Source organism: Apodemus sylvaticus, chromosome 11 (assembly GCF_947179515.1).
Source record: "Apodemus sylvaticus chromosome 11, mApoSyl1.1, whole genome shotgun sequence".
NCBI classification, from domain to species: domain Eukaryota; kingdom Metazoa; phylum Chordata; class Mammalia; order Rodentia; family Muridae; genus Apodemus; species Apodemus sylvaticus.
Window position 1 is genome coordinate 83,447,445 of NC_067482.1, and position 15,925 is coordinate 83,463,369.

Genomic DNA, 15,925 nt, shown 5'->3' on the forward strand with positions numbered 1-15,925 from the left:
GATCTAGTAGGTTAGCAGATGGGCCTTCATCCAGACCCCTGATGCAGAAGGATGGGGTCAGCTCAAGGGAGCAAAAAGCCAGCAGATCCACAGTCAAAGGGAGGTGGGAGAAGGCTGAGGGCCATGTAGTAGGGTGTTCCGGCTGGTGCAGGCTCAGAATGTTCACACTGCAGGTGGCAGGAGTCCTTTCAGGTGTCAGCATGGAGCTGAGCTAGGAATGCAGTGCATCAAAACCACCCCAGGACGGCCACCATCCCCACACACAGATATTATCTTCTAAAAGATTTTTTAAAGATCTTGTTTATTTTATGTGAGTACACCATTGCTGTCCTCAGACACACCAGAAGAGGGCATCTGATCCCATTACAGATGGTTGTGAGATGGTTACTGGAAATTTAACTCAGGAGCTTTGTTAGAACAACCAGTGTTCCTCACTGCTGAGCCATCTCTCCAGCCTTAAAAGATGTTATTTATTATCGCACTGTGTGAACATGCGTATGGAGGTCAGAGGAAACTTCTAAAATTTTAGAGGCTCTCCTTTGGACCTCAGGTCCCAGGAACTGAGTCCAGCCTATTAGGCTTGTGCAGCAAAGGTTTCTCCCTAAGCTAACTTGCCAGTCCACTGCTGCTACTTTGGGTTTTGAGAGTGTTCCACTTTGTAACTCAGGCTAGCCTGGAGGCCATTATACAAGTCTACACCTGCCTTAACCTAACAGCAAACTTCTATATTAGCTTCCCTGTTCCTAAGACTATAGTTTCACTTTTTACTGTTATTACTTTGTATGTGCATTGATGGTTTACCTACATGTATGTCTGTGTGAGGGTGTCAGATCCCCTTAAACTGGAATTACAGACAACTGTGAGCTGCCATGTGGGTGCTGGGAATTGTACTCAGGTCATTTGGAAAAGCAGCCAGTGCTTATAACCACTGAACCATCTCTCCAGTCTTACTGTTAATTTTTTTTTTCTGTCAAGGTCTTGCTGTGCACCACCAGTAAACCTGGAGAATGTATCAATCTTTCTTCCTCTGTCTCCCAAGTGCTAGCATTGCAAGTGTGTGCTCCCATACCTGGCTTGGCAATTTAAAAATAATTTGAATATAATTTTTTCCAAGGTCTTTCTTTGGATGTGACTGTTTGGAGCAAGGTGAATAGATCAGTGTGGGGGTAAAATACTTGTCACATAAGCTTGACCATGTGACTTCAAAGACCCAGAACAAACACAAAGCTGATGTAGTGTTGTGTGTCTGTCACCCCAGTGTTACCACGGCCAAATGTGAGGTAGAAGGGGAAGAACCCCAGGAAGTCTCCAGAACAACTAGCCTGGCATATGTGTGAAACAGTAAGAGGCTATTTCAAATAAGGTGGGAGTCAAGGACCCACAACCAAGGTTGTCATCTAATCTTCACACATAGCAGGCACATGCGCTCCCACATCACAAACACACAGGAGCAAATGTATGCACACACACACACCCACACACCAAAGACTTTAAAAAAATGCTACATTAGATGTACCAAGGTCATAATTTTTATTATACTCTGAATAAGGCTGATATTTAAAGAGCAGAGGAAATACCTATACAAAAGGTTTATAGAACACTCATTTACATACTGGATACATATTCTTTACAATATAGAATAGTGAAAACTGCACTAATAGATAAGACAGGCGACATTACAACGTCTTTGACACTGAGGATAAATGCAGTGTGGCTTTTAACATGGGTACAGCACAACACTGGAAACTATAAGACCATTAATGAGGTTAAAGGGACCCTGGTTATCTATTAGAAGTGGTGGGACATCACTGAATTTACTCAGAGAATAATGAACTAACTGGTGCCCAACCCATGGCCTTGTAGCAAACGCCTGGGCAATACTCCTTCCCGGTATTTCTGAGCACACAGTCTATGATACTGGTCTCTTGTTCTGTTCACATGTCACACACAGAAGACAGAACCCTGTCCTACCAGCTGTTGTAGAGAGTTGTAGAGCTGTCTTCCTGCATTTCCTCAGGGCACATCCCTTGATACCCTTGACTGCTTTTATCTTGAGTAAAGATCATACCTGGCCAGTCAGTTTGGAAAGCACGGTTCGCGTGGCTTCTTGGATGCATTCCATGCAGCCCTTTGTGGCATTCAATTCACTGGAAGGCTGGGCGTCAGCTCTGCCCAGCTGATTCCTAATTAGCTTCCCCCTCCCCCCAGCAGGAGGAATTGGGAGCGGGTCTGTGGTCTCTGGGCCACATCTGCACACAAACTTATCATAGGACCTGGTACTTACTTCTTAGACAGAGTACAAACTTCAGCCCCACCCCTGCCCCAATGTGGAGTTTAGCTGCATATAAGTAACTGAAACACTAAAAGCCTCTGTGGAAGACATGGGGCCTCTAGGGAATGGGGACACACTCCCTCTAACAGGCACATCAGAGTGTCCAGGAAAGAGGTCCTTAAAGACCAAGGCAAACATTTGGCACAGAAATGAGGCACTTGCTTTTGGTGCATCAATAGGAGCTAAAAAGTGGAATGGTCCACCTGTATACACACAGACATACACATGAGCAAAAAGTGGAATGGTCCACCTGTATACACACACACACACACACACACACACACACACACACACACACACACACACACACTCACCCTGGCAGAGTTGATTCCAATTCTACATGTAGTTACACCCCTGCCCCTTTTGAAACAAAACTCACCACAAAAATCCCAGCTTAACAACTGTAGCCCATTTCAGCTGTGGGATTTGGAAGCTAGGTCTGGATTTTAGAAGGCAGAGAGTGGGAATTTCAGGCTGAGACAGGAATGCTCGGAGCCTTCCTGGGGCAGATGTTCCGACCAAGGACCCTGGTTTTGTCTTGACAGAGCCCTGCTCCACCCCCACTCTGGGAATCTCCGGGCACAGATGCAGGCAGGAAGCATGCAGCAGTGGGGTGCCCATTTTAGCAAGCTTGCAGCAGTGGGGTGCCCATCTTAGCAAGAACCATCAGTCACACCTGACTCAGTGACTAAGATGACTCAGCAAATCAAAGTAGCCTGTGAGAACTAGAGAGTTCTTGATCTTTCTCTTCATCCCTTCTCTCCATCCAGACACCCACAGAGCTCCCACAGAAGCTGCAGGTACCACAGGAGAATCACGGTAACAGCTTAGAAAGGCCACATGTGCTTTGGGTGACACCGACTTCTAGATGGCCCGGCCAGTCCTACAGAAGAGACTGATACCAGTGACTTAGTCTCCCTCGCCTCCTGGGCATTCCCTTCAGGAAAGAAGCCAGGTAGAGGGTAGGCTGCTTGAGGCAAATCCGTCTAGCAGTACTACAGGTGAGGGACTGGGTGGCATCACCCGGGACCACTGTTCCCCTTCCAGCTGAGGGCCAGCTGTCTCTAGCGTGTCTACAAGAGGACACGGCTTAGTCGGCTGCAGCATCTGACGAGGGTACTATATGGCAATGGCAGGCGGTTATAAATAATTTGGATAAGTAAAATATACATTATATAAAATGGCATTTTTGATTCCATCTTCTCATTTTCCTCTCAAGGTCCTCTAGGCTCTCCACAGCCCAGGTGGAGATGTGAGAGCAGAATCACTGACCACCAGCTGTGGGCTCTCGGACTCCACACGGTCCTCCCCGACACCAGAGGCTTCCTCCACAGCACTTGCTTTACATCCCTTCTGCTGCCCCCTGACTAGATCCCCACCACGCTCCAACCTGCTCAGACCTTCACTAACCATGCATCTTCTCCTCAGTTTCATCACTGATGTAGAAAGACAAGATGAGGGAGCCGCTGGGCAGAGCGTTTCTGCAACTGCCTTGGGTGCCATGGCTACTCAGCCCCTGTCAAGCAGAACAGATGCTCCTCCTCCGCACAGATGCTAATGAGTCAGGGACTCAAGGCAGCCATGTCTTCCATACGCCCTCCTTGTATAGTCCTTGTCCTTGGGACCCTGGCGAGGCATTTCCCAGGCCAAGATCCATTCACTCAAAATGCGCTTGACTATAGAGGTGTGTTGATGAGAAGCTTCTTTAAGGCCAATCTGTGGTGACGACATTGTTTGTTCTTGGTTTGAAGAGTTGTCATATTCTCCCGTTGAGTTTGGAATGTGAGGATTGTCAGTCTGGTACAAATGGGGGCCCCCTGCCTCACCCCACTGCCTGTTGAAGGCCCCATGAGGCATCTGGCGGGTATGGCTGGGAGGGGCTCAGATCTTCTTAGGGGAGCCGATCATGACCTTTGACACAAAGTTGACAATGGCACTGGCAGGCTGCTCAGGATCATGCTCTGCAAACAGGTGGCATACATTGTCTGTAGCACTGCCCTGTTTCCGGGCCACAAATCCAAAGACTCTGCAAGAGACAAGTCTGGGTCAGAGGAGCCTGTATAGTATGTGGCAAGCACCATGCGTGCGGGCAGGCTTTCTCCTTCTCATGGTAGCCAACCTCGGAGCAGTAAAGACTGCACTGCAGGTTATGGTGCGCCAAGCACCAGCTTAGAGACCTGTTCACCACCTGCCCACTAGCCCTTGGGAACTACTGTGAAGGAGCAGAATGAGCACCGAGCCTAGGAGAATACTGTCCTACCTTGAACCAAAGTAGAGGCTCTGCAAAAGCAGAGTCTCCCATGGAAGGTCAGAGCTTTAGGCCTCCAAGAAGAACACTACAAGCTCCCAGCCCAGCCCAGACTAGACACCTCAACCAAGAAAGCTAATATGCCAAGGACTCCTCCTTTTAGGCCCGTGTAACTGTAATCACTTCTGGAAGTTGTGGCTGTCTGCTACCACTGACCAGTTCTCCAGAGCAGGAAGAGCTCTGAAATGGGCCTGCAGGGAAGGAGTGGCATGATGACCACATGCGATCGGCAGTGCAGGCCATGTAAAGGGAGCCAGTCAGGTAGCCACAGGCGGTGAAGCCTCTGTGGGTGGGGAGGGCGAGGATCAGGCTCCTCTGACCATCTTGATGGCGGTGTGGAGCAGGGGAACGACAACTCGCTGGCCAAAGGAACAAAGCGGACTCCCTCGAGATTGGGAAATGTTGCCAATGCCCTCCCCCGACTCACACACACAGATCTGGGGTCCTCGGCAGTACGGGTACCTCTTAAATGGCTGGACTAAGAAATCTGTCTCAATGTGTTAAGGACACTGCAGTTACGATACAGACAGCACACCTCCAGCCCACTGCAATGGACAAGCCAGCACCGTCCAGGCCTGGGCTCTGATATCAGAACACTTACTCTCTAATTTTCTACTTTCAGTTTAACTCAAACAAATGATCCCCCCACCCCCACCCCACCACCCCATCCCCACCCCCGGCAATGAGCTCTTCTTCACAAATCTAGAACTGAGGTCAGCTGTGCACTGTGATTTTCAAATAGAGGAGAAACCCTGGCAACTTACTTAGAAGAAGGGCCATCTTTGATCCACCTTGAGAATTGAAGAGAAGAAATTTATGTTAACTTTTTTTTTTTAATTAAAGGATAAAAGAGGTATACTTTTCAGTTATAAGAATGCAAAATTCTTACTTCCTGTCTTGTGGATCCAAAGCACAGAAAATCACGCTGCTCACTGGGTAATGCCTCCGGAAGAAGAGCCTGTTGGGTAGGTAGAGAGAAGGTAGTTTAGAGTAATGGGTGGGTGGGGATGGACTGGGTAGGTTCCTCATTTCCCCAGTGGGATGATTTGTGGAGTAGAAACCATGTGATGCCTTTACTTGTTATTGAGGAAGGGACCAGAGTATGAGTTCTCAAACAGTCAACAACAGGAAGCCGGGCAGAAGGGTGCTCAGGAGCCAATAAAAGGGGCAAAGAGGGAAAGAGTCAAGCACAGGTAGAGTAGAGATGGACCCAGGGCCTCTGAGGAACCGGAGGCCAGTGATAAGACACAGGAGGCAGCTCAGGACCACAGGACCTTTTGGTTCTCCCAAAGCTGAGCCCGCATCAACAGCGCCTCAGAGGACACATGCTCACTACACTTTTTGAGTTACTAACTTCTGAGGTAGGTATTTTGGCATAGGCTTAAAAAAAGAAGAAACCAAACATCCGAGGGCGACGGCGTTTTCTCAGGGTCATCTGCTGCAAGTGTGGGAAGAAGCCTTGACCAGGAAAGCCATGCTCTGAGCCCAGCTGCTTCATCCTAAGAGTCTTTCTTCAAACTATTCAGCAACTTAGGTCAATGCCTCGCTTAAAGAACTGGCCCTGGGGACTGCAGGTGTGGTGGCCTTCAGGGAGGCTGTGGTGCATAGAGGGCTCAGGATGCTGGGCTATGTCCCATGCATTTCACACAAGGGCTCCTGATACCACATTGTGCTACTTTGACCAAAACGAGCTGCCCACAAGTTATGGATGTAATGATGCCAAAACAGAAGCCAGTAGATTCTGGTCCATCTCAATGGTTCTAAGGCAATGACTTAAAAGATTCTGCACCTTAAAAAACATCCTTAAAATAAAGGTTAGAGAGCTGGCTGGTGTGTAGTAGCATTTAAAGGGCAAGTTTGAGGACCTGAGTTCAGATCTCTAACTCCTGTGTAAAACCTGGATATGCTGACGGGAACTTGTAAGTCTAGTACTAGAGAGACTAGGGGAATGGCCTGCATTGGGCATATCCCAGCCAGTCTAGCAAAACACTGAATTCCAGATTTACTAAGAGACCCTGTCTCAAAGAATAGAATGGAAAAATGACTGAGACACCCAATGCTAAGTGACACCTCGGGCCTTTCCACCCCCTACCCCCCGCCCTCAAGACTTACTTTCTCTGATTGTCAGTCAGGGTGATGCCCTGGGCTGACACCTTGAAGTGTACCACTGTAGACACTGGAGGAGGTTCTTGAACCAAGGTCATACTCAAGGCCTTCTGGACTGCCTGGTGACCAGTGAGGGACTCCATTTCCACGGAGTTCAAGTACCAGACATTGCAGGCTGCAGGACAGTGGGGAGGAGGTGAGAAATGCATTAGCCAGGACTACTGGGGACACCCATGCTCTGACACATGGTGAAAGACCAACCAGAAGAGGAAGGATGTGACCCAGGACAGAAGCACTAATAAGCACATGCTCCCTGCTCACCAGTATTAAAGAGACACTTGTCCCAGCGCCGAGGGGGGTATAGAAGCTACTAGGGAGTGGCCTATTGGTGAGAGAAGTGTTCTGTCCATCCTGGCCTCAGCAAGAGCAAAGACAATGGTTACCAAAATGTGGTTAAGTCTGAAGACTCTGAAGTTGCCAAGAAATATCAGTGAGACGACTCCATTTTTATTGCTTTGCCTGAAGTGCTGGAAGAACATGGAGAGGGGCTGTAGGGTGACAGCTTGTATGGCACTAACTTAGTACCTCTCGGTAATAACTATTCTAAAAAGCCCCAAAGAATAGTCTATTGTGATCATGTCCAGTTTGCAGGAGAGGATACCAGGCTTGCGGGTAAGGAACACTGGTAGTATCACCTACACCCTGACTCAAGTCAAGGCGACTTGCTAGAACAAACTCCGTGGACAACTCGTGCTCAGAACTGCCCCACAGGAGAGCATTCATGGGGACTGTCACCCTGGTGGTTTCCCTGCACGTCAGCTCGTGTCTGCACTAGAGGTTTTCCTGTGCTTTCTTGAGAAAGAGAGCAAGGTGTCAAACGTTCTTAACACCCTCATTGCCCAAGGCTTAAAGCCCACAGAGCTCTGGTGAAATGGATACGGTTCATGCTGGGGTGACCTGAGCCCATTCTAGATAACTGAAGCACATGTTATCCAGAGAAGCTGAAAAGCCCAGAGACGACTTTGGGTGCTACTTCTTCAAAGATTCAAAGAGAAAATCTGCCACGGGCTAATCTGCGGAGAAGATAGTCATACCCATCCGAATTATAGCAGGAAAGTATAAAAACAGATTATGCCCAAGAATTAAGAAAGGGTTAAATTCATCCTCTCATTGAAATGTGAGGCAACCAGCAAATGGTAATCATGGAAATTATATGGCAACATGGAAAAATGGTTAGCAGGTAATTGGAAAAGCAGAATAAACCATCTCTGCTATGATTAGAACTATAAAATCAAAAGCATGTGTGCTGTGAACAGACACTGGAAGGCAGCTTGGAAAATGGGAAACAGACGTCAGGACGGAGAATGAATCTTCTACCTCTAATCCCAGCCTGCTGCTCATGTAGTTTCAAAAGGCATCATGTGCGCTTGTGTGCCTGTGTGTGTGTGTGTGTGTGCGCGCGCGCCTGTGTGTGTGTGTGTGTGTGTGTGTGTGTGTGTGTGTGTGCGTGCTAGTGTGTGTATGCCTGTGTGTGCATGTGTGTGTGTCTGCGCCTGTGTGTGTGTGTGTGTGTGTTCATTCTGACCTAACTACTATGAAAATTCCATAGACTTGGCACACCTAGATGTGGTTCACAGGAAACCACAGGCTAGACTGCTGTCTTGGAGACACCACAGGGAGCTTCCTGATAAGAACTGGTCCATCTGTGGTGCCAGGCAGGAGCCTGGTGTTGGGAGATGTTGGGAGAACGCACGCCTCTGGAGGCAGATCCCCTATGACTATGACAGTGAGCCAGCATCATCTCCCAGTCAGGCTGTCAAACACAGAACATGTGACCCGCAGGGCCAAGTGCTCCTGCCGAGGGAAGACTTGGAGCTGTGGTGCTTCCTGACACATTACACAGGACAGCATTTCTCCAGACCTGCAGTGGGGAGCTCTGGTGCTGAGAAAACTTCCCATCTAAAAGTGGTCTCAGATCCACATATTTTAACTCGTTAAGTGCTGCTTCTGGGAGGTTAGCTTAAGGCAGCATGTAGACTTCAGGGAGAATCAAGTAGAAAGATGATCCTTCAAGCTTGGCTTGTAGCACTGAAAAACAAGAGCCAGGCTAACTGGACGGACGACCCGACCTGACCGTGGAGAGCTGAACTACGCAATGGCGTCCTACAGAACCACGGAGAACTGAGACCTGCTTGTATTTCAAAAAACCACGAGCAAACTCATTATACAAACCGCAGAAAGGAATGTGAAAGGACTGGATGCTAAGGACAATCCCAGCAGTGGGGAGGGGGCAGGGACAGATCTGGCAGATGCTCAGAGCAATTTCTGGGTTAGAGAACTTCCAGCCCGCCTCCCCTTCCTCCCGTTGTGACCTGGCTGCACAGCAACAGGTTCACGAGTCATTTACCCACCTCTTCATTGTCCTTTTTATTTAAAAACAGCCACATGATCTTTATTAAATTATACTCATAGAGCACACATAGAGCTCAATTACAGACCTATAGCAAGTCTGGTGAAAGAGCCTCTTTTTTTTGAGGATTAGCTCACATTCCTCCTCCATTTCAAGAAGAAACAATTAAGAATTGAGGCTTAAAATACAGAAACAAATTGTTTCAGCTATTGGAACAAAGTCATAATGGCATTAGTATCAAATTTCCCATCCTGAGTTGACTGCTGTGCTGCCCAGTCTTGGCTTCTACTGTGAAGATATGGGATATTTCCAAGGACCTTAGCAGAATTCTAGAATCCAGATGACAAATGGAATTCAGATGGAGGCAGGGCAGGGGGTGGGGTGGGGATGGAGTGGGGGTGGGGGTTACAATGCTCAGAGATCTGAAGAGTCCTACTTTTTTGATACAATGCCCGTGTTACGGGTATTCTAAGTAACCATAGCTAATCCTCAGGTAAGGTTGGTGGTGCAAGCCCCGCCTCCAGATTTGCGGAGCTGAATCCTTGCCTTTATAATGTGCAGTAGAATGGAAATCCACACTCCTGGTGTGCGGTGGACTAAAGGAAAGAATCTGAAAGCAGCCTTAAATTAAGGCTCATAGTTCAATGCCTAAGGCAGATAATTAACAGACTACAAAGTTTGACATGAAGTCTTATCAGTAGGAAAACTCACCCATTTAAAAAAATAATAATGTTATTTTAAAAGATGGGACAATGTATTTAAAAATGGTGAGCTGTAGCCATACGCAGGACATCTATAATACACCTCTCCATACAAAACTCAGGGAACATTATGAAAGAGGGGGTGGATGGACAGTAAGAGCCAGGGGTCACAGAGGACTGGAGCAAAACAATGTCTTCCTGAAACATCGGGACTACTGTGCTCATAAACTCAAAGCCACAAAAGATCAAGCCATTCCACATTCCAACAACACAGTTGGGAGCGACACCCAAGCCCCAAGCCCTAGCCTTGCAGAGGAACCAACACAGCTGATTTCTGGGAAAGGAAATGAGAGCCAGTTTCCTTTAGGGGGTGCAGTTCCTGGTAGGTAAGCCATACTTCAGTGGATGCCCCCACAGCCATCAGTACAGAGGCAGAACCAACTGGACTCAGTAAGTCATGAGAGAGAGAGAGAGAGAGAGAGAGAGAGAGAGAGAGAGAGAGAGAGAACATAAGGACCTATGGAAAGAGGATCTGGGAGGAGTTGGGGTAAACATGATCAAAATATGTGAACTTCTCAAAGAATCAATAGGACATTATATTAAAAATAATGTGCTGAAACGGACAAGAAACATTTAGTCTCTAACAAGGACAATGACTGAGTATAAAATTTACTGGATGAATGCTAGTTAAGGAGTTGAGAACTATTAAAACAAAAAAACCGAATCATGATGAGAGGTATTATACCCACGAGATGGCGGCAGAGGCGCGCTGGGTGTGGTACCAGTCGTTTGGGACTAAGAATCAGCGCTGTGTGACTAGCACGGATGCAGAGGGTGGTGAGGGAGATGCCCACTGGCTCTGGGCAGCAGCCTTCAGGAGCTCCACACATGGAGTAGAATGAGACCAGCCACCACTCAGCCCCACTAGGAGATCCTCCCAGAGAGGATGTCACCATGATCCTATCCCCTTCCCCTTCCTTCCTTCCATAATGTTGATATGTTGCTGTGGTCGAAAAACCAGCCATTTCAGGTTTTTAAAATCTTTCAAATACATTTTTAAGAGGTAGAACCGAATAACTGAATCAGCCAGAGGCCATCCTGGTGACTAACAGGCGGTGTCAACCTAGGAGGACACCAGGGAACATCAAAAACAAAGTTGAAGGGCTCTGAATTTCTCTCTCTGGTGGCACTCACTGTCTCCCAGGGGCCAGTCTGCTCAGGATCCCAAGGGATCAGAAGAGACAGGGAAAGGCTGGCTATGCAGGGAGCCCCTGTTGTCTCTGCTCAGGAAAACAGTTCCCAAGGTCTTTCTCAGAGGCTCCTCCTTTGTTCTCCACTTCTCTGGAGAGGAAGAACATTGTCCATATTAAACAACATAAACCTGAGGTCTGCATGGCTGTGTAGACGTTAGATGCCAATCCTCTGAATGGCAGCCAGGCTGGAAGACAGGGATATCACAGGGACATACTTCTAGCCTAGAGCAAGTCCCTTGTGACCTCTGTTGTGGCTGTGGCGAACTCATCCTTTGGGAACCTAGAACATATTCCACACTATAAATAAGAGTCCTCTTTGGTTGTACAGTGGTCACATTGATGTGCTTAGCTTTATAGAGCACACCTATATTAGAAGAATACAAACTATCCAGAGGAGATAAGGATATTTCTTTGCCATGACATTCTATCTGGAGAGTACGTCACAAGGGAGGTGACAAAACAGTAAGATATGACTATCCATCAGTTAGAAGGAGCGCATCCTCCAGGGTGACACCACCTGAGGTGTGACAGTGGGGATGTGGAGCAAGGGGATGCGTCTCCATTGTTAGTGGGAATACAAAATGGTACAGCCACTCTGGCAAAGAGCTCTGCGGTTCTTTCAAAGCTGACTATACTCTTGCCGTGTGACCTAGCCGACAGGCCCCTTCATATTTCATCAGAGGAGTTGGAAATATGTATTAACCAAAAACATGCATTTGGATATTTTTAGAAGCTTTATTCATAATTGCCAAAACTTAGAAGCAACTCAGATATGGTTAGGGTTAGGGTAAGGGGGTTAGGGTTAGGGCTAGGGGTTAGGGGTTAGGGTTAGGGTTCAGTAGCTCTGTGCATACATAAACTCTGCTTCACCAAGGGCTGGGGAGATATTTCAGTTGGTAAAAAGCTTGTAGTGAAAGTTCCAACCATGAGTTCAGGTCCCCAGCAAGTGGGGTACAGTGATGTACTGCTGTAACTGCAGCACTGGGGAGACAGAGCAGGAGGGTCCTTAGAGCTCACTGGGCAGCTGGCCACATCAATGACCTACAGGTACCCGAGAGACTCTGGGACAAAAAAATAAAGCGTAGGAAAATTTGAGGAGACATACAACATGGAGCTCTGCCTCTGAACACACATGCACACACGTGTATATGTACACAGGCACCCATATGTATATGTACACAGATCTGGACAAACACATATATAATCTCCTGCACAAGGAAAGAAGCCACCATTCTATGGAAAGCCATGGAGGAAGCTTAATGGGTATTACCAAGCAAAAGAAACCAATCTGAAAATGCTACCTAGTTTGTACTACAGCATAAAGCATTCTGGGAAAGTTGAAAGTACGGAGACCATAAAAAGATCAGCAGCAGTGAGGGTCTTGACCACGAGGGAGGAATGAGTGAGGGGGTCAGAGACATTATACTCATGAATGGATGTCAATGATATTTCTTAGGCCCATTAACACTGACAGACAACACTGTAATACTGGGAAGAACCTTGTGGAATGTAGAGCTACAGGCAACCAATGGCTGCTAACAGAGAGAGACTCTGTTTTCTTCATGGATGAGTGTCCTAAGAAGTTATTAAATCCTACACCGTGGGCCCTAATCACATGTACATATGAGCAACACTAAATGGACTCGGTAGACGCGTGTGTTTACACACTTATAACAGCAATAATAACTATAGAAGTCGGGCTGTGAATATGACAGGGAGTTGGGGGATGGAAGGAGTAGGAGAGGGAAACAAGCAGGGGAGAGATGAGGTAAATTTTCAAACAATTTTTAAATAAAAAGAGTGAGCTCAACAGACACTATAGACTTTACTTAATAATGCAAAGACACTGTGGTGTGGGATGCTGTGAGCGGAGAGCCAGCATTGACGAGGAATCTCTATACCTTCTATACTTTCCCATTGTGGATTCAGGCAGTCAAATCTATTAATAAAGATTTCACCCAAGTGGCCTGGTCTGTGTGGCATGTCTCAGCACAAGGATGGCGGAGTGGGTCCAGCAGTTGACTCATGTTGAGGGACCTTTGAGTCACAGCTCCAGAACGTTTTTACATTTTCAGCTGGCAAGGCAGGTCACCACATCCTGCCTTTCTGCACCCTGCACCCCTCCCCCTCCACACTAAATACAGGCCTTGGCATTTACTCCACTGAATCTGGTCTTGTTCGAGTCCGAGCAATAGTTCCAGCATCTGATGCCCTGGCCATGCCTCCTGACAGCTGCACCCCACCCAGCTGTGCCAAGCATCTATAAAAGGAAACTTCCTTCACAGGCCACAGAAAAGCAGGAAATGACTCCGAAGGGAAGTTCTATCATGGAGTTCGGTTCCGCCCAATGACTCGGAGATGCGGACATACAAAAACCGAAGCTGTGCGCACTGACCTGCTCCCTGCTTCAGCAGCTCGGCTGCCGAGTTGGCCGCTGTCTGGGGAGAGTTCTCTGCTATTTCCTCCAGAGGATCTGCAGGAAGAGGGGTGAGACAAGACATGAGCCCCTGACACAGTAGTCCACATGGCAGAGAAAATCTGATGACAGAATTCCCAGACGGTGACTTTCTCTTGAGGGACAATCATGCAGCCCACAGAAACTGCAATCCCATTCTGAACACGGACGGAGGTGACATGGCACCCTAAACCATTTTCCAGGCCTCTGAATTAATTTACATCAGTGATCAGATTTTAAAAGACAAATACCATTTACCTGCAGGCAAGCTGGAACACACAGTCAAGCCCCCATATACCCTGGATATTAATTTTTAAAAAAATTATTGTGAGTATTTTCTAAGAAATATAAGAGAGCCTTGGTCATTCATAACCTAAATTTAACCACGGTAACATCATTCCCATTTTGTAGGATTGTGAATCTATAATGCAAGTGACCTTGAATACACACATACACATGCATACATACACACACACACACACACACACACACACACACACACATATAAAATAACTACTTAAGCATGTATATGTGTTTTACATGCATATATGTCTGTGGGCCTCATGAATGCCTGGTGCCTAAGGAAGCCAAATCTCCTAGGACTGGAGTTTTTTTAGATGGTCGTAAGCTGCCTAATGTCAGTGCTGGGAACTGGACCTGGGTCTTCTGGAAAAGCCGTCAGTGCTCTTAACCACTGAGCCATCTCTCCAGTCCCCAAGTGTTTTACATCTTTAAACTGATCGGTCTTTGTTTTCTGGAAACTTTCACAGGCCACAGTATGCAATGTCTGGGAGCTGCCGTCAGCAACAGGGCAGTCTTCTTTTTCAGTTCAGGTGGCCACTAGCTTGCTTTGGGGTTTAAGCGTACATGTCATAAAAAAGAATCTTTGATTGTTTTTGAAAGGTCCTCGGTGGGTCCTGGGAACAGCACGCTATGAGCGGTTCAGAAGATCCTACAGGCAGCCAGCTAGCACTGCGCCTCCTCCACATACCTCTCTCTGGAATGAGCAGCTTACAGGGCAAAGCCAGGGGCGTAATGGAATGTTGGCACACCAAAGCCGTCAGGCTCCCTGTAAGGTGGATAAAAGCAAACGAATGTCACCAATTTCTTCACCTGCTCTGCTTAGCCAGAAAATCAGTTGAGACCAAACTTCCAAAACCCATGCCTTTATACCACTGTGGGATGTGACTCCAAAGTCCAAGAAATGACAAGGTCCAAGTCAATCAACAGTGTGACTGAGGACCTGCAGCGGGCAGTGTATGCCAAGCATAACATCTTTAGAAATGCGAAGTGGGAATTCCTAATGAGTAGGAAATAAGGCTGCCCCAGTCTACCCAGAAGGCCATGAAAGGTTCTCAGTTCACAAAGGGGGGTGGGGTGGGCTCTGGTGGCAGCTCTGTGCTCCCCTTGTGCCTGAGGGCTAGGGTCACACTGGGCTCTACCCTGCTGGGGTACAGCCACTGACCTTCCCCTTGTCTTAGTCTAGCTCTGGGAGGATCCTTTCCATTTATTTGGTTTTGACAAACTTCTAAAGAACAACTGCCCCTTCAGCTTATCTTAAAGACCTCAGGTGGCAGCCTCACATGGGGAGGGGGCTGAAATGAGAGGAACCCATCATGGCACATAGAACCCCAGAACCTCAAGCCACCCGAAGGAGGGAATCTATGCCCTGGAAAGGACCAAAAGAGCGTCTCACGTAACTCACCAAAATATGGTTCATTCGAACACCCTTTCAACCGCACTCCCTTTGGGGTACACTCAATCAGGAAATGCCGGACGAGTTCATTGGACAAATCTCCAGCTGCGGAAAGAATACAAGTTTTTTTTTTTTTTAAAAAAATTTAAAACATAGGAGAATCAGAGTAGGGGTAGAGGTGTAGGGAGAGAGAAAAGAGAGAGAGAACTAAATAGAAGTCAGACAGGCAGACAAGCAGACAAACAAGGCTCCTGCGGATATCAAAGCTAAGAGCTACACCTAAGAAGGCTCCCTCTAAATAGGATTAAACCACTGTACTACTGGGCTACTCAGAACCATTCCTGGGCTACCCAGAACCATTCCCGGGCTACCCAGAACCATTCCCGGGCTACCTAGAACCATTCCCGGGCTACCTAGAACCATTCCCGGGCTTCCTAGAACCATTCCTGGGCTACCTGGAACCGTTCCTGGGATGGTCAGTGAGCGGTGCCATACCCCAGGTGGAGAGGAGAGTAATACTTGGAGTAAAACTGTGGAGACTAAGAGAATCCCTGAGAGACGTCCTCAAACCCTCCAAGAACTTCCAGAGAAGGGATGAACTGGCAGCTCAGAGTGACTCTGGCCTTGGAAGAGCAGCTGCATTCCTCTAAGACAGGAAAGGCCT

The 15,925-nt window shown here is 47.6% G+C and overlaps 1 protein-coding gene across 7 annotated transcripts in view; it reads right to left on the reverse strand.

Moving 5' to 3' along the window:
* Positions 1-1,511: 1,511 nt before the first annotated feature.
* The window catches only part of Tns3 (tensin 3), a 240,450-nt gene continuing 226,036 nt past the window's right edge, over positions 1,512-15,925 (reverse strand). For all 7 annotated transcript variants that reach the window (XM_052199263.1, XM_052199269.1, XM_052199266.1 and 4 more), the window contains 7 exons: positions 15,271-15,366; positions 14,557-14,634; positions 13,506-13,583; positions 6,753-6,921; positions 5,530-5,598; positions 5,405-5,431; positions 1,512-4,358 (listed from right to left, as the gene is read on the reverse strand). In XM_052199263.1, coding sequence (XP_052055223.1) covers positions 4,214-4,358; positions 5,405-5,431; positions 5,530-5,598; positions 6,753-6,921; positions 13,506-13,583; positions 14,557-14,634; positions 15,271-15,366 — 662 coding nt within the window. In that variant the 3' untranslated portion in view covers positions 1,512-4,213. The remainder of the gene's footprint in view (positions 4,359-5,404; positions 5,432-5,529; positions 5,599-6,752; positions 6,922-13,505; positions 13,584-14,556; positions 14,635-15,270; positions 15,367-15,925) is intronic.